Source organism: Myripristis murdjan, chromosome 6 (genome assembly GCF_902150065.1).
Source record: "Myripristis murdjan chromosome 6, fMyrMur1.1, whole genome shotgun sequence".
NCBI lineage: Eukaryota > Metazoa > Chordata > Actinopteri > Holocentriformes > Holocentridae > Myripristis > Myripristis murdjan.
In genome coordinates, this window is record NC_043985.1 from 26,726,019 (window position 1) to 26,750,029 (window position 24,011).

Sequence of the window (24,011 nt, forward strand, 5' to 3'; positions counted from 1 at the left end):
TGTCATCCGAAACCTGCAATCTACAGATGACTCACTCCACAGGGCATGAGGTCACATACACGAAAAAATCTTTCCTATTTCCATCCCAGAAAGCATCCCAGTCCCGTTCCCATCCCCAAACAACCTCAACAGAGAACAGCCATTTATATTTATATGTTTTATTAACAAAGAGTTAAGATTTTTATGTACAAATATAATACATAATTAAAAAATAAAAGGAAAATATATTCCATGGTACAATTGCACTTTGAATGTCTTCCTTTTCTGCTTCCCCTCTTCCTCTTCCTCCTCCTCCTCTGCTACTTGTCGGCTCGTACAAAGGAGGCGAAGACGCTGTCGTCCCTCTCCAGCAGGGCCTGGGGCCGGTCGTACTCCAGGATGACCCCCCGCTTCATCACAATCACCAGGTCGGCATTCAGGATGGTGTGGACGCGATGCTGCGCGGCAGAGCAGAGAGGAGCAGGCACAACAAAAAGGCGATGCCGCTCAGTTTAAGGGTTCATGTTAAACCCTGTGATCCTGTGAGGCCTCGTCTCTGTCCATGAACAATTATCAAAGACCCTGTACGTTCCCACACATCTCACTCATTTAGACTAAACACTGCCAAAGTACAGCAGAGCCAAATTCAATACTATTTCCCCTTAACAGAATCTCATATACTGTTCATTAGTTTACAGAGTCCAAATGTTCCATATACTACCAACACTACCAACAAAATATACATGAAATGAAGTCTGTTGCCTCTCAGGAGCAGGAGAAGCATCTATCATTCATCTGTTTTATATCACACAGCTCCTTTTCCGTCACTTTCACAAGGAAAAATCAATGCACATATCAGCTAGGCAATTTCTTTGTTACATTCTAATAAAATTGATGATTACATAAAGGTTACATGGTTCCATTAAAACGGGCATTCTGGCCTCAGATCAAAAACAATATTGACCAGCGTTCAGGGAAATCATCTTCTAAACGGTAAACGCCCGAGGTTACAGTAGCCTGTCACGGCCTGATGGCTCTCTGGTTGCCCGTTTTTGTTCAGTGGTGAGGCAAGGGGTGATGTCTATGAGGAGAGACGCTCAGACACTCTGGGTTATCAGCTGATTAATAAGGTAAAAGGTTTTGATGGGAAGTTTTGGGGCTTTATGTCCTGTATGCAACACATGCCAGAGTTGTTAGGTGTTGTACGTGGGATATGGTGTCCATGTATGGGACTTAGAAACTATTTTTTGTGGTACATTTCCTCTGCACATTGCTTTTCTGGATATTGATCTGCTATGTGTTGTACTTCTATACACTGCAGGTCTATTAATAGCCTGTGTTTGATATAGTGCATTCATGTTCTTTGTATTGGCTACCCTTGTGATATTGGCTGTGGTTTGGTCCATGTATCGATTTCCAGGCAGACCATTCCCTGTAACTGAGACACACCCCTCTAATCTACTCATGTGTATTTACCTATTTCCTCCTTATAAATAAACAGAGATGTTGTGTTTTTGTTTGACATGACAATGATGATGATCCCACGATTCAAACATTGGCCGTTTTGGTCATTTTAATCTCACTGAACACTTTTTTTTTTTTTTTTTTTTTTTTTTTTTGCACATTTCATTTGAGTATGGTGATATAAATATATTTCTATTTTTTTTTTTTACTAATGAAGTACCAAAGTCTGGTGTCAGCTGCCATCACATCTCTCTTCTCTCATACCATCTCACTTTTCTCTGTGATGTGTTGACTTTAATATGGATGGATGGCCAACTTTTAAAAAATAAATTTTTTATGTGCCTTACCATAACCGCTCTGCATCCATACTGCGTGTGTCTGCAACTTTGCATAAATTTACAAGAATCTCATCAGCAATGCAGAGTGAAGGTCAGGGCCCGTAGGCAGAGTGGACGAGCTGCATGCACTTTAGGAAAAAAAAAAAAAAAAAAAAAAAAGGCACCGGCACAGGATGGAGATACTTACTGCTATAGTGACGACTGTTCTGTCAGCGAAAGCAGTCATGACCACTTTCTGAAGGATGCTCTCCTGTCGCAGAGAGAGAGGAGGGCGGGTGAGATGAACCCATGCATTCTTTTGTCAACCCAAAAAAATCATTGCAAAGTAGATAACCAAACATTTTAGATCTGGGATACAAAATAAAAAATGGTCTCATTCACATGGATTCACATGGAGAGTGAGATAAAACGTAAAAAACTCCAAGTTACTCCAATTCAAAGTAACATACAATTCATCTTATTGTAGGAGGTGCGGCGTATTTTGTCTCCAGCTCAAAGTATAAATCTTTACATGAGCCTTTCATGGCCGTGCGTAAGGAACTATTCATCTCCTGCCTCAGTTAAGCTTTTTATGTTTTGTTCTGGTTGCAAAGCCTCTCTTTTTACAGCAGACTAGCAGCTCAACTGCCAACATCTTCCTCCCCTAAGATGAGAGGCGCTTTTTTGTTCTGGCCTCTTGAACCTCGGTGGTCAAAACTATCACCTCTTGTTCCTTATCTTGTTCGCTCACCCTCTTGTCTTCCCCATTAAAAGCTTCATCGTTTTCCCTCGAGGGCAGCACGGCAGAGGTTTTGTGCGCTGGGGACTTCTCTCTTTGTGACAGGTCATTCAAGACTATATATACATGTATATGTGTGTGTGTGTGTGTGTGTGTGTGTGTGTGTGTGGCGCTGGCGTGCACTGAAGATAGGAGCTTAAGTAGGAAGAAGCCTTTTGCTCACACTGACTTCCCTCAGGCTTATCTTGCTCTGGCTGTTGCTGAGGACTGGAAATGCCTTATGAACATTTTCTTTACATTTTCCCCTCCTCCCCCCTTCTCTCTCTGTCTCCTCTGTTCTTCCTCCTCCTCCTCCTCCTTCTCCTCCTCCTCCTCCTTCTCCTCCTCCTCTTCTTCAACCTTCTCTTCATGCTCCCAGTCTCAAAAATCATTTCACTCCTTCAATTTAACTAAGTGGTCATCCATCAAGGCTCCATCTGTCTGCATTTAACTGTGGTTGCTGTTTGTTGCCAGAGCCACGGATCAAAATGGCTTTGTGAACCTCACCCCTCTCTCTCTCTCTTCCTCTTCCTCATTTGTTTCATCACTCCCCCTCACTTTATCCCATCATGTTGCTTGCATTTTAATTTATAATGTTTTCCTCTTTTCTGTCTTTATCCTCCTCTACCCTGTTCTACCCATTTCAAAATCACACGGATGACATTCATGCAGATTTACAACACACACACACACACACACACACACACACACACACACACACACACACACACACACACACCGTTGCCATGTCTATAGATGCGGTGGCTTCATCCATGATGAGGATGCTGCTCTTCCTGACAAAGGCTCTTGCCAGACAGAACAGCTGCCTCTGGCCTTGACTGAAGTTTTCTCCCCCCTCTGTCACCATGGCATCTGAAACACACACAGAAAAAAACATGTCCTGATTCACCTTCAGGTACGTTCACACAGACAAGTCTTTGTTTGCTCCAGTCCATGTTGCCAAGTCAAAAACAGATGCAGGAAAAGTCAAACCGCCTCTGACCTACAGAGCAGGACTGCTGTTAATCGCTCATCTTCAAGTCTCTAAAAAACATTCAGATGGCATCTTGCTTCCATAATTTGCAACATGTCTGGCAGAAACAGGACTGCTGTGGGACATGATGTGAGGCCGGGCTGTCCAAACACGTTCCAACATTCATCAGTGCACTGTGCATGATTTAGAACTGCCACAAATTCAGGATTCATTTAAATTAAAAAGAAAAAACATTACCATCAGTGCACAACCATGGAATTTTGGGAAAAGGGAACACGGTATTTTTAGCAGGAATTTTTATGTGCACCTACTGTTGTGGTGGGATTTTGACAGAAAAATACGGGGACACTGAACTGATGCTTTCTTGGTGTTTATTTGCAGCAACATTTCCACAGTTACTGGTCCAAACACATGACTGAATTTTTAGATGTGCAAACAAAATTTTTCTGCTTTATCAAAATATGAGAACATAAAAAAAAATTGGGCACATTTTTTTGTTATTTATTGTTAAATAGATGTCAGTTATATGGAGATTTATGTAACAAGGTGAAAAATACATATTTTATTTCACTGTACTTTTATTTTCACTGTACATTTCATACCAACTCACCATCACAGCACTGTCTACAGAGTCTTTGTGGCAGCTGCTCACTGCATTTAAGATAAGATAAGAGCACTTTATTGTCCATTAAACGAACATAAAATGGAAACTTTCTTTGGTACTTGACATGAAAAACAACAACAAAAAAAAAAAATGTGGGATAGCAACCTTTAAAATTTAAAGGTTTCGGAAGTTTTTCTTTATTAATTACCAACTGCTTTATTCAATATAAAACCCTTTCAGTGCAGATAAATGAGAGGGCAAAGTTAATCAGCCATTATCTAAATGGCTGATGGATCAATACCTGATTAAGTGCTTGGCTCTGGTAAACATAAACTACACTGCTGAGTATCTGCCTCGCTCTCTCTCTCTCTCACACACACATACACACACACATTTGTCACTGTCACACATAAACACCTAAGATAAAGTGAAAGCGTAGGCCTCTGTCTCCGTAGCAACATAAATGGAAATATGATGTGGGATGACTGCCAGTTCTCATCATAATCAAACCGTTAAAGCACTGAAGCACCAAAGTGGCAAATCAGCCCCGTTTTTCCACTCGACTGAGGCTTAATTAAGACCCTGCAGAGATCAGCAGACCATCCAGCCCCGCGTGCAGGCCGAGTCTGAGAAGACAGACAGTCTCACGCTAACATGCGACGTGATCTGGAGAACGCCCGAGTCGGCAGTCAGCAGGTCGCTGAAGGCGCACGTATCGATGGCGTGAAATTCCTCTCGCGGCGAGCTTGGAGGCGAGCGACGAATCAAACGGTAGCAGTACAATACAGCGCAGACGGTGAGGGCTTTAAAAGTTTAATGCTCATGTATCCTGATACTGCAGCTTTGTGTCAAGTTAATGGAGAGCAAGACGGTGATCGGGGGCGGGTCAAGCGCATGCCACCTATCAAGCCTGGGTTCAGCTCCCAGCCAAGCTCCTGCACGCCATCCTGTCTCTCTCTCTCCTGCCTCTCCTGTCTCGCTCTACTGTCATTATCAGATAAAGCAGGAATGATAAAAAAAAGAACGACTGACGATCTGTTGTGCACCACATCAGCGCGGGTTGTTGAGGTGTGCAGATGCATCTCAAAGTTGACTTGAACTGCATTAGTTCTGTGCAGAGTGCGTGTGCACAGGCCCCACCCCACCCGCCTCCTGACTCTCTCACAGACACAAAATCAAACACACACACACACACACACACACACACACACACACACACACACACACATATGTGCTCACCCAGGCCTCCTGGAAGGGATTTAACAACAGGCTTCAGCTGCGCAATCTCCAGAGCTTCCCACAGCATCGCATCTGTAGCCTTCATCTCTGGGTCCAGGTTGAAACTGTACAGGTGCACGCACACACACACGCACAAACACACACACACATCACATTATTACATTTATTCCCTGACCATAACCATAAAGCTATTTAACCATAAAGCAATTTTAAAAAGTTTCTGAGCTTGAACAGGACAAATTTCACCCACTGGCGCCTCAGTGCACCAAGTACAGGATCTGAATACCAAATGCCCGTAGATCGTAGCAGTTTAAAAGTTCACCAGACACACTGATGTGCAGGAATCAAGTGGCAAAATCCTCAAAATATGCAGCCAATTTCCAAAAGTTACAGCAATCACAGAATTCAAGACTCCGACCCCCCACAAATCCTCACGTCCATCAGGCCATTCTGATCGGTCGTGTCTGCAAAACCCGAGGACGACATGAGCTGATGATAACTTTGGTAACTACCTGACTGAGCATTCATTTTGGTAGCCCAGCCTTCATTAAAGAAAAAGACGAATGTTGTTCATGCTATTATTTGTTCTTATTCTTGTTATTAACATGACTGCTATTTAATCACATTATTGAAGTGTTTTGGCTTTTGTCTGATTTTCATTTTCATATTGTGTTAAAAAAGTAGTGTCTGCTAAAATTTACATGTGTACAGTTAAGTTTTCATCCACCAGATACAATTAAAAAGTTAGTCTCAGTTACTGCAAGTTTGGATATAAATCATGAACCTATACTGCTTATAAATGCACCTGAAACACCTCGTACACGCAGAAATAAAAAACAGGACACACACAGCAGGGACTATATTGCCATACTTACACTTATTTAAAAATATCTGACATATATATGATGATGATGTGCTATTCTTATCAAATTCTGTATTTGTCTCACTCAGTGCCTTGTATGACTATCTTTTGACTACCTTTATAAATGTCAAAAACAGCTTCTATAATGTCTGCTTGGGCTATTCTCCATCATGACAAAGCTTTTATGGTCACCGGTATTGTCGTCCAAAAATAAAAGCACTCCAGTAGATTTTTTTTTCACAGTTATCTCCGGCTCTCTGCAGCTCCACCAGCTCTCCTCAGTCTCATGATACGAGCCTTTGAAGTGAGTCATTGTGTGCCAATTGACCCAGTTACTGCAAAAGACTTTCTTCCCCCTCCCTTCTATGGAAGCTGCTTCACATAAGTCGCGCTGCTGGGAGGCACATAGTAGCTGTGAGCTTCTGAGGAGTCAAAATATCGATCAGAGTCTAAAACTGGAGGGAGATAGATTAAAAGAGACTGTGCTGTAAGTGAGGTAACCTATCTTTTTTTTTTTTTTTTTTTTGGTGAGACTTGGTGAACAGTGGATGGTAAAGACAGCAGTCATGGTAGCGTGAAGTGATTCGTACCGGATGGTTCCACTGAACAGGATCGGGTCTTGGAGGATGATGGCGAAGCGAGACCTGAGAGTCTGCAGAGGCAGCTTGGCGATGTCGATGTTGTCGATCACAATCCTCCCTATGGAACAACGACGACAGCAGCGGCATGTCATACACCCATACACCAAAAAACACACTGATGTGGAATGAAAGTTTTATTGAACCTGTGAAATTGACTGTTACTTTCTTTATTTTTAAGTATTTCCTGTTGAAAGAGGATATTTGGGCGGGACATGGTGCAGGGAAGTGTGTAAACCAATAGCACAGACCAAACCTTAACCCTAACCCAGCAGGATGTCAGTTTGGGAGAGAAACACGATTTTATTTGCAGGGATAGGTGGATGAGAGAGGATTTTTTTAAAGGTTTTTGGTAGGTTTTATGGGTTGAAAATAGTAATGCAAAATGCAAAAACAAGTATTTTAACTCTTTACCCTCAAACATGTCCACCATGCGGAAGAAGGCCAAAGAGAAAGAGGATTTGCCGCTGCCTGTCCTGCCACAGATCCCCACCTGGAAACAAGACAGGTGTAATGCTGTGAAAGTATACAGCACCTTCATCATCATCATCATAATCACATCATCACGACTCAACCAGTCTTTAAATATCACAAACTGCGATTAGCGTTTCCCAGGTGTTTTGGTTTTTCCTGTCTTGTCACAATTCTCCGCTTTCGTTACCTTCTGTCCCGGGCTGATGTGGGCGTTGACATTTTTGAGCACAGGCTTCAGCGTGGCGTCGTAACGGACACTCAGGTTCTGGATTTTGATCTCTCCCTGCTGGGGCCAGCCGTCAGGGACCTGAGACGCTGCTGTAGTATACAGAGAGAGGGGGACAAACACTGTTTTGTAATTTGACCTCTTCCGTCTAGAAGTAACATCGAGCAGACAAGAGGGACACCCAGCCTGAGCAGAGACTGTTTCCACCGCTGTGTCGGACAACACTCCCTGGATGATGTTAAAGATATTTCTCATTATCACTGATTTTAGTGGTAGGAAAGCTGGGAGGAAAAAAATCCACTAGACTCTGTAAAACCTCATCTGGCTGACAGGCAATTTAAGGATTAAGAGGCTTTGTCAGGGGGAAATAATGGGATAAACTAACAAAAAAGGGGAATAAACAGGTGTTGCTCGTGGGCACGGTGATGGCCCAGTGCAGTGCACAGTGATGTCTTTAGACAAAATCGTACACAGGATAATGTGTTTTCCCACGGTGCAGCTTTTAGGTTTAAGGTGCAACTCTACTCTGTGTCAGCACTCACTGAGCAGTCCCTCGTAGTTCTCCGGTTCAGTTTTCAGAAGGCCGTTAATCCTCTTGACAGAGCCGAGCTGCACCTCCATATCTGCCAGGTTACGGACCATCCAGTTCATATAGTTGGACACCTGATACAGGGTGGGGTTCGCATGCACACAGGTTGGGTAAATGTCACAGACATGGCACGAATGGCCACGGGCATGTTGAACACTGTTACTGCATTATAATGTGAGAGAGTGAGTGTTACAGATTAGCACGCGAAGAAACACACACACACACACACACACACACACACACACACACACACACACACACACACACACAGCCTCACCATGAGTGCGTAAGTCAGGCCCAGCCCCACCAGACCGGGAGACAGCTGGTTGTAAAGGGAGTTGGTGATGGAGGCTACAGCTGCTACCAGCACCACACAGGCTCCTATGTACTCCTGCAGGGGGAGAGAAAACACAGAAACCACAGAAAACCATGAATAAAACACACTGAATAATGCACAACAGTACATAATACAAAATGAGACGTACTACTGCAAATGTGGCTACTGTCAGGAAAATATTTTAGGATCACACACTCCTCTGTGGGTTGGGAAAATTAAATGACGTTTATCTTCATGAAAGCTATTCAAAACTGATTACAGAAATGCAAAAATGCTTTGTGGTCAAGCTAAAAACAAATCTTTTTCTCTTGGTTCCAGCAAACAATAATGCCACAGAGGATTTATTGAGTAAACGCCTTGTCTCGTTTTTGCTTTCATCCATGAAAATGAACTCAAAACTCTGCTGATGTCATGAAACATGCGAGGCGAGGCACGCATGTCGGAAAGCAGCACGCGGCATCGACATGACATATCAGAGTGCTGCAAAAAACCTCAAAAAACTCAGCTGTCCTTTAGTCTAGCACATTCCGACAGAGGGAGCAATTCCTCAGAAAGTATTACCAGAAACAGGTGAGCAACTAGCCCCTCCAGGCTTCACAGAAACAAACAGAGCCGTGCAGGAGGCAGGTCATTACCATGCGGACCTCGAGCCAGCGGTTGGCTGCCGTGAGGAAGAGAGAGGCGATGTTGTTGGCGTCGGTGTACTCCAGTAGCCTCTGTCTGAACCTGGGCTCGTACCTGACGGAGGAAAGGAAACACCAGGGCTTCTTCATAAAGATAAGCAATACAGTTAGATATTATTGCTATGTTTTTTTTTTTTTTATTTCCAAGTTTATATTATTACTATTGGTATCACTTGCTGGGAGCAGTAATTTCGTAAATTGCATTGTATTACTTTTCTGTTACACCTCAGAAAACACAGCCACTTGTCCTGTGTGCTTCTCTGTTAAAGATCAGTGCAACCAGGCAGCTCTGATGCCTCTTTTAGCTGACAGCCTTATGCTCAATAACAACAAAAACAAGGTAGGATAGGATACAGCCAGCGATTATTTCCATACAAACTGATATTTAAATGGGATTATAGGAAAAATAACTCCCTATTCTTCCATTAGTAGCTATATTCTTTCTATACCATGCATTACTGGGCAAATTCATACTATTAATGTAATTTCTTACTGAGAAACAGAGGTCTTAAACCATTTTTATTTCAAGATATGAGAAATTTACTCAGTGTTTTTGGAGAACAAGGCTTTTTACATAACAGGCAAATTATTGGATTTCTGAGGTCTGAGAGAATTAGCCAACAAACTGTTCACTGAAAAAAAACATAATTTAAATATGATTTAGAGATTTTTATTTTTTTTTGGATCATTTGTGATTTTGAAATTTAAGGGCATTAATTAATTAATTTATTTATTTATTTTACTCTCTTTAACAGCTGTTTTCCAGTACACTGTACGTTATTTAGTTAAGGCACTTCCACTGAGGTCAAAGCCCCAGCGGTGCAAATATTAATGATATTAGAGCAAGTATGGAGGTAATTACCTGAAGGCCCTGATGGTGGTGAGGCCTTCCACTGTCTCGGAGAAATGGGAGAGTAGAGGGAGCTGGGTGCTGTCCTCCAGCTGCTGCAGGTCCCTGACCAGGAAACAGAGGAAGAGGAGGGGAAGATGAGATTAAGAGGGAAGGAAAACAGGAGAGACAAAGCAGACGATCATAACAACAACATGTAACAAGTCCATTTGTCCATCTTCATTCCAGCCTCGTAGAACAGCCTCCATCTTCCTGCCAGACTCACCTGGAGGCGACCCGGAAGTACTTCTGGATGAAGTAGCAGGCGACGGCCAGAGGCAGGAGGGCAATGAGGAAGACGGGTGTGACGTAGGAGATGACGCCCAGGGCGCACACACACAGCAGGGTGGAGCGGGTCAGGCACTCCAGCGTGGTGGGGATGTGCTGGTCGATGGTGTTTGTGTCCGTGGAGAACCTGTTGAGGATGCTGCCCAGCGGTGTCGTCTCAAACAGCCTGGAGGTCCGGGCGGAGGCACGGGGACGACAGGCAGACGAGGCAAAACAAACAAACAAAAAAGCACAAAGGGCTGATCATCTTATTTTGAAGATTTATTTTGCTGCTCACAGTGGAGAGAGAGGGAGAGAGGAAGGACAGGGCAGAGAGCGAGGATTCAAACTAATAACTAATACATGCTTCCATTACATCTTGATTAGATTATTGGAATGCACACATTATCCTGTATCTTCAATTATTCAATACTTCAACTTATTCAAAATACAGGAGCGAGAAGATCAAAAAACACCTGTGCTGATATCATTACATGGGCCACCTGCAGTTTCCAGTGGCATTGAAGTTAAGATTTTACTTTTGAAGCTCTTGCTGCAGTTGCTTCCAGGTACCTCAGTGACCCTCTGGTCCCATAATCCCCTTCCTGCTCTCTTCGCTCCTCAGATGATGGCTGCCTCCCACTTCCTCACATTAATAAATCAACATCCACAGAGCTTCCTCCTTCAGAGCACCTGGTCTCCGGCACCGTCTGTCGTACAGTCTTCCACAACTTGTACATCTTTTTGTCAGAAATGTCACAATATTTTCTCTTTTCTCATCTCTGCCTGACTCTTTGCTGCCCCAGTGACTCATTTCCCACACCAAATCATATTTTCCTCAAAGCAAATCACTGCTTTATTTTGGAATTCACAGATTATACTATTACAATCTACATTTACATTGCAAATTGCTTTTTTGAAGTTTGTGTTAATTGTTAAAGTTACATCTGTCATTTACATAACTCTTGGTGTCTGCATGCTGTCTACTGCAGTTTTAGATGGAAGGCTTTGTTCTTCTTTTTTCTGTAGTGGCAATTCATTTTCAACTTATATTATAAATATCTCCCACAGACTTTGAAAAGTATCCGAGTAAGGCAATCAGTGCCATACTCGGACAATTAAATATGCTCATTTTGTCCAAAAAAAAACAACAACTTGTTTTAGCCTTATGTTGTACTTACATTGTACTTACATGTGACCAAAACTAAAGCGTCTACCATCTCTTTACTATTACTTCCATATTTGAATTATGGTTGGACTGTTAATGGATCCAGCGGCTGAGTTCAAGCTATGTTAAGCAATGAAAAAATTGAATATTTAAAATGAAAAAAAAAAACAAAAAAAAACAAGGACATGATAAAATATGTAAATCTATGACACATGTAAACATGATAAGAGGATTAACTACTAGTAGATGCTTGTAAAAAGGTTAGAGCTCACAATTAGACTGCAAATCTCAAATAAGGCTAATTATATATATAAAAAAAAAGAGTAATTATGCACATCAGCTGCAGTGTGATGTTATAATGCTGCTCCAGGATCAAATCTATGACGGGATATTTGTGTATTTATTCACCAATGTGTACGCATGTTTATGTGTGTGAGTGTCTCTTGGGTTTCCTGTAAAGATAAGCAGATGGCACTCGGGGTAATGGGGCAAATTAAAGTGCTTTGTACCGTACCGTGCCCCCTCTTAAATGATCTATTTTAAACACACACACACATACACACCAACAGTGTATCTCTCTCGCTGCCTTTCACGCCCCAGGGGACACAGTTACAGTGCATACAGTGGGGGCTGTACCTCATGGGGGCCAGGATGATCTTGTGCAGGAGGCTCTGGTGCAGCTCCTTGGCCACGCGGAGGCCGGTCCACTCCACAGCCACAGAGGTGGCCAGACACAGCATGATGCCCAGGCAGCAGAGCACGCTGAACACCGTCAGGTACCACGAGTGACTGAAGCCACAGTCCTGCAGAGCCACGTTCACATGAAACACACAGGCGTCATTTACCACATACCCCGTGAGTGTGAGAGAGTGTGTGAGTGAAGTGCATTTTATAGTCCAACATAGCACTTAATACTCCAGCATTTTGAGCAAAATACCCTTTTCCAACTTCCCCAGACTGAGACAAGATGTTTGACTCCAGTGGTTCGGTTCCTATGGGTAGCATTTCATGTTAGCTTAGCATAAAGACTTGAAGTCGAGGGGAGTCATTAGCCTGGCTCCATCAAAAGTGAAAAAGTAAACCTTACAGCAACTCTGAAGCTGTCTGATTTACACAGTGGATCATGTGCACTTGGAACACACATCTTGGACACTTTTTTTTTTTTTTTTTTAAAAAGAGAGGCGTTTCAGGAGAAGTTAAATGGTGGAACTGTAAGCGCTGAACATGTTTATCCTTTCGTCTATCGCAGTGATCCGTGAATCACTAAAGGTATGGGACGATCCAGCACAAATGAACTTCTCTTAAAACGGCTCCTAAATCCCGATTCTTCATTTGATGTCAAGTCTTCATGCCAAGCTGACATGAAATGCCACTCAAAGGAACTGAACCCCTGGACGTACAGAGGTGAAAATGGTATCCAACATCTTGTCTCAGTCTGGGTTGGAAAAAGACAGAAATGTACAGAAATGTTTTCCTATGATCAACCAATCAGAGTGAGTGACCTCGCACGGACATGACTCCTCATTGAGCTTGTTGAGCTACTCGATGCCTCAAATACACGACACTGAGCGTCCATTTACTGCCGAGATGCTGTTTTCATTAAAGTATCACATGTTCTCGCATAAGATATATTTCTGTCTGTATGTGTGCTTGTATTAGAGCTGTTGTAATATGCTCAGTTTATGATTTCTTTAATACATGATAAGTCGTCATTGTCCACCCATGACTGAGACATGACTGTTTCTAACTGTGATAAAAACCAGGGAACTGCAGAGGAAATTTTGTTCAGAAATGATACAGAAGCCAAACCAAACAATGATGATAACAGTGATAATAATGATGATAATAACAATGGGAAATGTTTGATTCAGGCTTATGTTTCTTCCTTCACATTAATAAATCAGCTAAGCACATGTCTTGCTACACATGAAATTGTGACACTGATTTGAACACATTTCTGCTCAAATGGCATTCTGTATAATAATGTCTGTTATAGATCACTGGATAGAGGACTGGATTCATAATTTGTCTCCACAGTGCTCACTTTATTTGTAACAAGATATATAGTTATACATAGAGATATACAGTGTCCTGCAATATCCTTACATGCACAGCTTGTACTGTAATTAGTAATTAAGTGGAATTAAATGCTGAAACAGGTTAAAATAGCTGGGTTCTTTTGGGAGTTTCTTCTCACTAGAAACATCTATCGACCATTTCCAATTGTGTAATCCTGTTATTGTTCCACTATTTCTACCGGTCTGAAAATATAGGTGCCCTCATAGACTGAAGTATAATATTTGTTCAAATTTGGGTTGCCATGTCAGACCGCAGCTTGGCAGCGTGTGAAGTGGCGGTCATGATGCCACAGGTTGTGGTCTGATAGCACAACGAGGCTTTTGAGTGGCCTCAGAATGGCTTTATGTACGAGCGGGCAGATTAGATAAGGCTGGCAAAGAGACACTAAAGCTCAGACAAACAAGTCGAGCCCGTCACATGAGCCACTGCACACCTAGAGCCACGCACAGCAGGTGTCTGCGCGTGACAAAGAGAATAGGAGCGAATGGGAGACCACCGCTGTGTGTGTGTGTGTGTGTGTGTGTGTGTGTGTGTGTGTGTGTGTGTGCAAAGACGACAGAGCTCATTTCAGCTGCTCTCTGACTCTCGCTGCCTCTCTCTTTAGCCTCCGTATGGCTGCGAAATGTGACCTGGCATCTCAGTTCAAGGGATGCATACACATACACGATAAGCACACCACACACACACACACACACACACACACACACACACACACATGCACACAGACACACACACAAGATTGCAGAAGACTATTAATAATCGAGCTGCTTTACTGGGGCTGGAACACGATAACCTGCCAACAGCTGGTGTGGCCCTAATGTGTGAACGGCACAGCTTAACCTCCCCCGGTATTTATATTTTCTTTTTGAAAGTGTGTGTGTGTTCCTCTGTTCTCACTGAAAGTGTGTGTGAAAGTGTGTGTGTTTATGAGTGAAGGCACTGCCTCAGGCAGAGGCCACGCTGGGGGAGAGGAGCTTCAGACGGGACGGAGGCTAAAGGAAGTTTGGAGTGAAATTTTTATAATAATATACCTGATAATTTCTCTCTCACACATATTTATATCTGATGCACCTGAAATAGCATCAGGGGTTACCTCAGGTAATATTACTCTCTATCCACTTCAGCTAGGGGTGCATCAGTGTTGAGAATTAAATCTATTTTTGTTTGCCTGTGCGAAATACCTTAGAGCTGTTTTTTGCAGCCATAAACACAGAACAGAATCATAAATCTAAACTGCATTCCTCCATCTTTACATTTCCCAGCAGCACTGTGTCTTAGCCATCCTTGAGACCCACGCACTTCGGTCCTCCTCGATGCTTTTATTCAAAACAACCCTGGAGAAATGTCATTTCCATTTTGACACAGATTCTCCATCTCTTCCCTGCTGCAGCTCTGTAAATATGTAGATGAGGCTGAGATGCTTCAGGCTGTACGAGCGAATACTTGATCTGCAGCTGACAGTCACTGGGGTTGTGTTGTGGTCAGCTGAGACACAGAGGAAGAGTTTGCAGAGGAAAAAAAACAAAAACAAAAAGGACATTTGACCATCTCTTTAGCCTGCTTCACAGCGACAAAGATGTCAGTGGTCAAAGTTTCCCTTGGCTGAGTTAAATCTTTCCGTGCTGCTGCTCACACTGCAATGACCGAAACATTATCGAGCATCTTCATGGCTTTTTCTACCCTCTTGGCAGCACTGCCTGTGGAGCAGCAGGGATTTTATGACTCTAAAGATCGCTGGCCAGTAAAATGAGAAAAAAAAGTCCTCTGGCTGGATAACAATGAGTCATCCATTCAGATTTAAGAGTGTGAGTAAGTAAGAAGAGACGGCAGCGCATTCACTCTCCTTGTGGTTTTCTTTCTCCTGTTGCTGAACCAAAAGCTGCTGCTCACTGAGGTCTGAATCCAGAGGATATGATATGATATGATATGATATGATATGACTGTCATGGCTGTTTGATGTTTTTTCTACCTCCATGCAGAGTGTTTTATGCATAACTGTGTGTTGAATGTGTGTGTAAATCTCTTGAACTGAACTGCCTAATGACGCAAAATGAATTATGGTGTAAACTGACAATAAACTTGTGTCATAAATCGTATTATCACAATTACACAAGCCGGTGATGCTTTATAATAATGTTCCTTGATACTTGACTCATACGGTATTCATACATATTTAATAGATTACCATGTTTATGAAATAGTGATAAATATGTTTACACATACATGTACCATACATACATGTAAAATACATACACATACATAAACTATTTACAAAAAACAGCTGATCATTTTTCAGTGGCTCATGAATAATTAATATGTTAATAATTTGCTTATAAATTCAAGAAAAAGGTTGGGTAAAAAATTGGGTGGACAAGATAATTTTGCAATCAGGAAAGGAAAAAAAAATGTCCGCATGCCAAATTTATGCCGTACTATTTTAACGCAACATTTCGACTACATTTTTGACTTTTATCTTTCAATATAAATGAATGCCTTATGAGTCAGTTATTAGGGAACATTAATAAGAGGCGTTACCCATGAGCCTTTGAGTGTGACGCTCTCTCACCTGAACGATGGTGCAGTTCTGCGCCGTGGCGTCCATCTTGGCGGCGATGACACGGGACGTCCAGTGGGCCAGCCAGTAGTCAATGGCAACCATGAGGGAGTGCTTGAAGAGCTGCGACAGGAGGAGCAAGGTGAGCAGGAGGAGCCCGGCCGAGGACAGGTAGGTGCCACAGGAGCGCCAGGGGATGGTGGCACGCTGCCGCATCACCTGGGACAGGTTGTCGTCCTCCTCGCTCTCCACGGACTCCTCTGGAAGAGAGACGAGTTCACGCACGGCGCAGTCTTGGCTTACATTTGGTCAAAAATGAGATTTAATCAGGTTAAATCAATGAAATGGAGCTTTGAAAAAGAGGACGCTTCATGAACCTCCCAGTGCTGCAAAATGTTCCTCCTTCTTATCCGGTACACCCTCTGGTTTTTATTGTATGTTTCTACATGTAACTGGCGTCTTTTGACATTAATAATGATTCACATGTCTGCTGATGATGCCTGCATTTCTTTTTCCATCCGTAAACATTCCTCCTCGTCTCCTTATACCAAGATCTTTCACTGTCTTTCATCACGTCTCCCTCTTTGCCTCTGCTTTTCTACTCTTATGTGACAGATTCTCTCTGATCTTTCTGCCTACGTCTGACTGAAAATTGTGTCATCAGACAGGAGAAAAGAGGAAAGATTGCCAAGCAGTCCACAGGAAAGGGGGAAAAAGAAGGAGTGTGTGCCACGGGTCTGTTTAGTTTATCATTCTGTATATTCCACACATATTCTAAAATACCAGACAGATGCTCATTCCCATGAATGGAGTGTTTTTCAGGGAGAAAAAAGCGGAGCCATGACACATTGACCAGGGGTGGAGAGGCACTACTGTTAATGACTTCCCGCCTCCCACATTTCACATCACGCCATGCAGCAGATTGTTAGAGCACTTGGCAGCATGTGGGTGTCCAGGAGGCCGAGATGAGCCAGAGGCAGAGCGAAGGAGAGGCAGAAAGAGAGGAGAGGGAATGACAAGTCTAAACAACACAGCTCATCAGGCTCATGCTGGCAAAGTCTTAAGCGAGTTTTAAAGGACCGCACCAGTGTTTCTGCTTGATTTGGCCCATTTACTACATGAGAGATATACCCTTCATTACTACCAACCATTTTAGAGTATACTACACTTTTTACTGGACACCGGATTTTCCTCAAATTCCCTATCCTTTAAATGATCTTTTGCTCCATTTAACAGTATGGTATACTTTGTGAAATGGTTGGTAGTAACTGTACAGGCTGGAGTGAATGGACTAAAACATGCAAAAACACCAACATGGTCCTTCAAGGAACAGGAGTGACAAATGGAGAGCTAAATCAATGAGTGGCGTGAGCTGGTCACATGACTCTGACGTGGTGGGAGGAGCCTGCACGGCCGCGGTTTGGTTGCAGTGTCACGATGCCACAGACTCAGCAGTAAACCATCACTTTTTCAAACCATGCTTTCTGTGCCACACCTGCGAGATTGAACATGAAGGCGGCACCTGGGGCTGCAGCCGTCTCACAAGTCCACCCCGGGGTGCCACCAGGACACAGGAGACAACACAGAACACAGATAAAGAGCAGCGCCACGGCAGCTTAGCACCTTCTACCGCAGTCACACGGTCATACAACAGCTGAGAGACACAGAGAAACTGGATCCAATTCAGAGTTTGGTTCACACACAGCAGAGAGGCGGCGCGGGGCTGCTAGAGAGAAGGTCACGTCATATCAAGTCACCGAGAACGTCTCATTTTAAGAGACTGAAAAACACCTGACCCAGAACGAGCAGCAAAGCCTGGAGCATTTACACCCATGTGATGTTTGCATTAAATAGAAAGGGTGGAATAATAAAAAAAAGAGAGTGGGAGAAGAGCAAAAGAGAGGGAATGTTGTTTTCTCTCTCATTGCAAACATTGCAGTGGGTGCAAACATTATGACTAAGCTGATGAGCTTAAGCTTTTTATGTAACAGATGTTGCTGCTTAGCAAACAGACAGAACAGGAATAGAGGGGAAGGTACAGCACGCACACACACACACACACACACACACACCTCCACCATGCCATGTTTGGTGCCCTGTGGCCTCTCACCTTCCTCATCTTCCTCCGTCCGGACTGCCTCTCTGGAGTACATCGCCCTCCGCAGGTTCTTCCTCTCCAGATCGGTCATGCTCTCTGCCACCGTCTCCTGCAGGACAGATGGAGAAAACACAGAATCTATGGATTGGAACAGATTTATGGATAAACATAAACAACATGATCTGATGCATAGCTCTTGATTCACCATATGATGCATATCTCTTGTACTGCATCCAACTTGGCCCAAACAGGCTATTCCACTATTGAGATATTCATTCTGTTTGTTTCTGTTGTTTTTTTATTTGTCTGTACTTTGTACTTTACTCATCATTATTCACCGTAGTGAAATGTCAGGGTATTTTTTTACAGTTATGAATTTCTCTAGTGTCAGATCTGTAGGCTGATGACTTACAGTGGGGAAATTTGCCCAGAAACGCAACACACATCAGGATTTTTTTCACCCGGCAACACGGCAACCAAAGGACAACACACCGAGCGAGCTACACCGTGAATGACGTACGAAAGCAACGTAACAAGACAGTAGTAGGACAGTAGTAGGACAGAGAGATACATGGCTGAACAAGGTAGACAGAAGCCCCAGAGCCCAAAACATGGTCTCCAGGACAGCCCTAGTACCATAAGGGATAACTGTAGTACAGTTTTATTGAATTAAAGCAAGTGCAACCTGTTTATGACCTTAAACACAGAAAGAACTCCAACTTCAGTCCCATGAGGCATTTATTGGTTTGCACCTCCAAAGCTCCCCAAATGAAATTAAGAGGAAAAGATTGTTTAAGACTGTTATCAGTTCATTAAAGATTCATTAGTCTTTTTAATTCCCATTAATACCCATTAGTCACCTTCTCAAACTCCTGGTCCTGCCTGTGCATCAGAGTTTTCCACTGCTCAAAAAGCTCGGGCTCCGAGTTCTGGATGTCCTTCAGGGTCCCTTCAGTCTGGATGGTCCCATCTTTCATTGCAATGATCTGACCACACATACACACACACACACACACACACACACACACACGCACGCACAAAACAAACAGGAATGCAAATTAATCACAGTTGCAGTTGGAAAGAAATCTGTTATTGAAATTTCTTATCTCTTGAGGTACTCCTCCATTCATCTGTCTGCGCACAAATGAGACAAACAAGCGTCTCGGTTTGACAAATGAACACAACATAATGGCATCGTGACTTGAAGCTCTCGTCTGCTCGAGAATTAAAATGTGGTGAGTTCTGTTTAAACCACACAGGATTAAGGCTAAGTCCTCGCTGCAGGTGTCCATGTTCCATCTTTTGCCCGAGCCACTCGCTGCATGTCTCTCTCTACTGTAACTATGCAATGACACGCACGCCAAAAAATCTTTTAAACAAGAATTAATCTGTGTTTATGTCCACAGTGCACACAGCTGACTTATAAAGATGGAAAATTTCTGTTTGTCTGTCCGTCTCTTTCTCTCTCTCTCTCTCACACACACACACACACACACACACACACACACACACACACACACACACACACACACACACCCTTACCCAGTCTGCATGCGGCAGGTACTGTAACTTGTGTGTGACCAACACTACCGTCCTCTTCTCCTCCCTCAGGAGCTTCAGGATGCCGTCCTGCATCAGATGGTCACTCAGATGGATGTCCAAGGCAGAGAACGGGTCATCCTGAAAAAATAAGAGGACACAGATTTAAAAAAAAAAAAAAAAAACTTGCAAAACACATTTTTACTTGACTGATTATAACATCCAGGGATATGGCAGGGATTTTCAAAACATTTTAAAACACAGGGAATAGTCAGTTCAGCCTCTTGCAGCTGCAGATGGGCTCATGAAAGCCTTTTGCTATTTTTGTCACGCAGGACTGCATCAGAAGGAGGTCGAGTCTTGACATTTAGCCTAAAAACTCTGCTCCACTGTGAATAAGGATGGCAAAGTTAATAAAGTTTCAAGCCTTACTGAGCTCTTTCTGCCAACCTGAGTTGTGTTTGTGTGTGTATTTGTGTGTGTTTGTGTGTGGACTCACCAGAAAGACCACATTGGTCTGCTGGTACAGGGCTCTAGCCACAGTGATGCGCTGTTTCTGCCCACCTGAGAGGATAATGCCCTGCAGGGGAACAGGAGAAAGGATGTGAGGAGAGCAGAATAACAAACACACACTACAAAGATGAATGAATTTATGTTGATGCAGGGATGCAGCACCTATTATTATTATGACAAAGGAGGTCACAGCTTATTCCCCCTGCATTACTGATGAATGAGGATATGCAACATGACAGTGCTCCGGCAAAACAAGGTCAACCAGGTTCTCTACACACACAAACATCAAATCCCAGCTGGATGCTCAGGATGACAAGTGATACAGTAATACAGAAATGTGCAGTATCATTTGTAGCTGTAAATGGAGAAAGAAGGATCACACGAGGAACTATTACGATACTGACCCTCTCTCCGATCTCTGTTTGGTCCCCCTGTGGGAGGATGTCGATGTCAGGCTGAAGGGAGCAGGCCTCAATCACTGCTTTGTACCTGACAGACACACAAACACAACACAGGTGAGTTCAACACTCAGCACAAGGAAACTGTGGCTCTGGTGGCAGCAGGGTGTGGTGTTGTTTAACAGTCTGGAAAATGCATTGATTTGATGGACACAAAGCCATATCTAAAAACCCACAGACTGTAAACTAATGTCCAATATCTCGGGTAAGGGTTGCTTATATGAGTGCATGGCATGACCCACAAAAATCTCTCCATAATCACAGAAGCAGAAACATGGAAAATACCGCGTCGCCTGCTGGGAAATGAGACGCGGCAGCCTCTGTGTTTGAAGCCGAGGGATACTGGCCTGAGGGCTGATGAGACAAGGCTTAACACACACAGACAGAGAATAAAGAGATGAGGAGGCAGACAGACACGCAGCATGAGGGCGCAGAGACAGAGTCAAACACAGGACGCGACCACACTGGGAACAAAATCTGGCCGTGGCATTTTGTTTGCCTTGGCTGGCCCAGCCATTCTTCCATCCTACATTTCCTCATCTACGTCACAGGCATGTGCTTTGTGCAGGCCAAAATAGTTTAGTTCCAGCTCCAGCTTTACAAACTAGGCTGCGATTTAGACTGACTAAAATCTTTTCAAAATAAACTGAATGAACACATTAAATTAAAGCATATAGTCTACACAAAAATCAGGCATGAGCTGATATATGAGCCGACTATCAGTATCAGTGACTTTCAGTTTTACAAAGTAATACTGGCATTAATCCAATATTGTTTTTTACTGCTGATGTCTGACTGATTGTGGAACTGACATTTTTGTGACCCTTATTTCTGGCAGTTTATCATTTCATACAACTGACAAATTAGCAAACATTAAAAGATTAATAATAATAATAAACTTTATTTGTATAACACCTTTCATACAAGAACTGCAGCTCAAAGTGCTTCACAATAGAAAGAAGAACATTGGTAAAAGTAAAACTAACTTAGTGTTTTAATTACGTTTTGAGAAATGTTGAGATCAGTTATCCTGTACATGCACTTAGACTGCAATTCTTACCAAAATACATATCGATATCAGTATTGGACGTTACTGCTGGAAAGATATTGATATTGATATCAAATGTAAAAAAACACTTAACATCAGTTAAGAGGTTATCCAAAAAATATGATGAGATGTTATCAGAAGACTGTAAAAAAAAAAAAAAAAAAAAAAAAAAGTCAACTTTTAAACAATGAATGCTCCAAAAAATAAAAATGGTGCATGCAGGCAATACCATTCATTATCAAGTTGGTGTTGGTGAAACAACTCAACTCTACAATGCCAACTTGAAACAAACTCTCTCTTCAGTTCTGTTTCAGTCAGTCATTCAGTCACGTTAAAGGTCAGTGAGCGCTGTGGCCGACACGGCAGCCTCGGGCCGAGCGCCTGGCGCATCAGACCATCTGAATTTTGCCAGAAATGCCAGATGGGGGGAGCTTGGGCGCGAATGGAGGTGAGCACAGAGGCAGGAAGAAAGAGATTAGGCAGGAGGGACAGAGACGAGGCAAAAGAGCGAGGGCAAACATCCCTATTTTATATAACGTCTCCACGGCAACAGAGGACAGCAACCCATTAAACGTCTGGCCTAAAGACAGTCCATTAGGCCCAGAGAAAGAAAGAGAGCCTGGCTACCATCATAAATGTGCACATCGGACCTTTCAGCATGATCATTTGTTGTGAGGATGAAAAATGGTGAGTGTATGAGTGTGTGTGTGTGTGTGTGTGTGTGTGTGTAAGAGAGAGAACCTGTGTGTGCTCAATTGTGCCCAGGCAGGCGAAAAACAGCATATGGTGTTGTGCCAGGGCTGGGTGAAAAGTAGCTGCACAGCGACAAAAGGGGAAAACAGAATCACCGGTCTGAGCTCTCTTTCGCCCGAGTGTCTCGGTGTCGAAACCCTTTTTGGCGAGGAAGACCCCAAGCTGGCTTCCCGTCCTGGGGTCAAAATGTTTAGCAACCTTTATTTAACTGGGCATGTTGACAACACAATTTGATTTTACCGCAGTGGCGTCAGAGGAGGAATAAGGTTTCTGTCTCCGTCTTGGTTGAAGAGCTTGGGCTGACACAATATTGACTCTCTGTTGAGTTTAATAGCGCTGTTGTAGTTAAATAATAGGGAATAATAAATGAAGGGTGCAGTGGTTACCAATGCCTGTGCACTGCCTAAAAGAGTTTCCTTCAAAATAGTGCACATATACAAAAATACAAAGCCTGAGTAAGGTCATATGACACTGTATAAAGTTGGTTTCCGTTCTCTAAAAAGCTGTGAGAAAAAACGCTACAACAAAAAATATAACTGGGTCATTTTGCTTTTCAAAATAGTCTACTGACTCTGATTCATTTATGCATTTAATTTTCCTGTTATTTTCATGTTATGACATCTACATTTTAGTGCACTGTGTTGATTAAGAGCATTGTGCTAATTCACTGTAAATAAACCTGAATAAAATGTTGGATATTTTCTTAGTCTACCCGAGTGTTGAGCGGTAGGTTGCATTTTAATCAGTCTTTTATTTCAATTTATACCAATTTGGCAGTGTTACAGTGTTTGTGATACAAACTGTACTGTGACATGCATCATGGGGTCACCAGGATTTGGTAAAAAAAAAAAAAAAAAAGAAAAAAAAAAGAGAGAGTGCACAACTGAGTGAGGGCAGGTGGTCTCACCTGGGTTTGATCATGGGCATCTCAAAGGTGATGTTCTCCACCAGGGTGGCGTTCAACAACCAGGGTTTCTGGGAGGCGTAGGCCACAGAGTCTCTCTTCCTACCAAGAGGGTCAAACACAGAGTCAAACGAACATGGCAATGTGCTCTCTGTCGTCAGTAACAGAAAAAAGACACAGATATAGTTTATCTCTGTATGCCTGTCTGAGCCATAACTCTCGACGGCCCTCCAAAGTGACACAGAGGATGAGGTGAAGCAGCACAGATGAGTTCATTGTATTCATGAAGCCGATACGCTCCTCTGTGTTGGGGAACAATGGCCATGTCGAGAGAATATCTTGTTCTCTATTATCCTGCTGCTTCCGTGAATTTTTAGATAACCGTGCCCTGCTGATAATGCTGAAGTGTCTCCATGGTGACCATCTGAGGAGAGGCGTTGTAAAGAATGGTGCTTTTTTGGGCAGCTGACTTGTTGCAAATTATGAGGTATGTGTATAGGTGTGAGCTTACCTGGTGTCTCCATCTCCGGCTGCATCCCTGTCTGTTGGACTGTAGA

General features: G+C 43.0%; 1 protein-coding gene across 1 annotated transcript in view; it reads right to left on the minus strand.

The window, feature by feature from the left end:
- Positions 1 to 234: 234 nt before the first annotated feature.
- Positions 235 to 24,011, minus strand: part of abcc8 (ATP-binding cassette, sub-family C (CFTR/MRP), member 8) — a 73,463-nt gene continuing 49,686 nt past the window's right edge. The window contains exons 19-39 of the mRNA XM_030054093.1: positions 23,966 to 24,004; positions 23,458 to 23,556; positions 20,696 to 20,780; positions 20,278 to 20,358; positions 19,782 to 19,919; positions 19,100 to 19,225; positions 18,252 to 18,348; positions 16,154 to 16,401; positions 12,145 to 12,311; positions 10,300 to 10,527; positions 10,047 to 10,139; positions 9,137 to 9,239; positions 8,442 to 8,555; positions 8,118 to 8,238; positions 7,537 to 7,667; positions 7,290 to 7,368; positions 6,828 to 6,936; positions 5,376 to 5,479; positions 3,278 to 3,411; positions 1,969 to 2,031; positions 235 to 437 (exon numbers count right to left, since the gene is read on the minus strand). Coding sequence (XP_029909953.1) covers positions 300 to 437; positions 1,969 to 2,031; positions 3,278 to 3,411; positions 5,376 to 5,479; positions 6,828 to 6,936; positions 7,290 to 7,368; positions 7,537 to 7,667; positions 8,118 to 8,238; positions 8,442 to 8,555; positions 9,137 to 9,239; positions 10,047 to 10,139; positions 10,300 to 10,527; positions 12,145 to 12,311; positions 16,154 to 16,401; positions 18,252 to 18,348; positions 19,100 to 19,225; positions 19,782 to 19,919; positions 20,278 to 20,358; positions 20,696 to 20,780; positions 23,458 to 23,556; positions 23,966 to 24,004 — 2,497 coding nt within the window. The 3' untranslated portion in view covers positions 235 to 299. The remainder of the gene's footprint in view (positions 438 to 1,968; positions 2,032 to 3,277; positions 3,412 to 5,375; positions 5,480 to 6,827; positions 6,937 to 7,289; positions 7,369 to 7,536; positions 7,668 to 8,117; positions 8,239 to 8,441; positions 8,556 to 9,136; positions 9,240 to 10,046; positions 10,140 to 10,299; positions 10,528 to 12,144; positions 12,312 to 16,153; positions 16,402 to 18,251; positions 18,349 to 19,099; positions 19,226 to 19,781; positions 19,920 to 20,277; positions 20,359 to 20,695; positions 20,781 to 23,457; positions 23,557 to 23,965; positions 24,005 to 24,011) is intronic.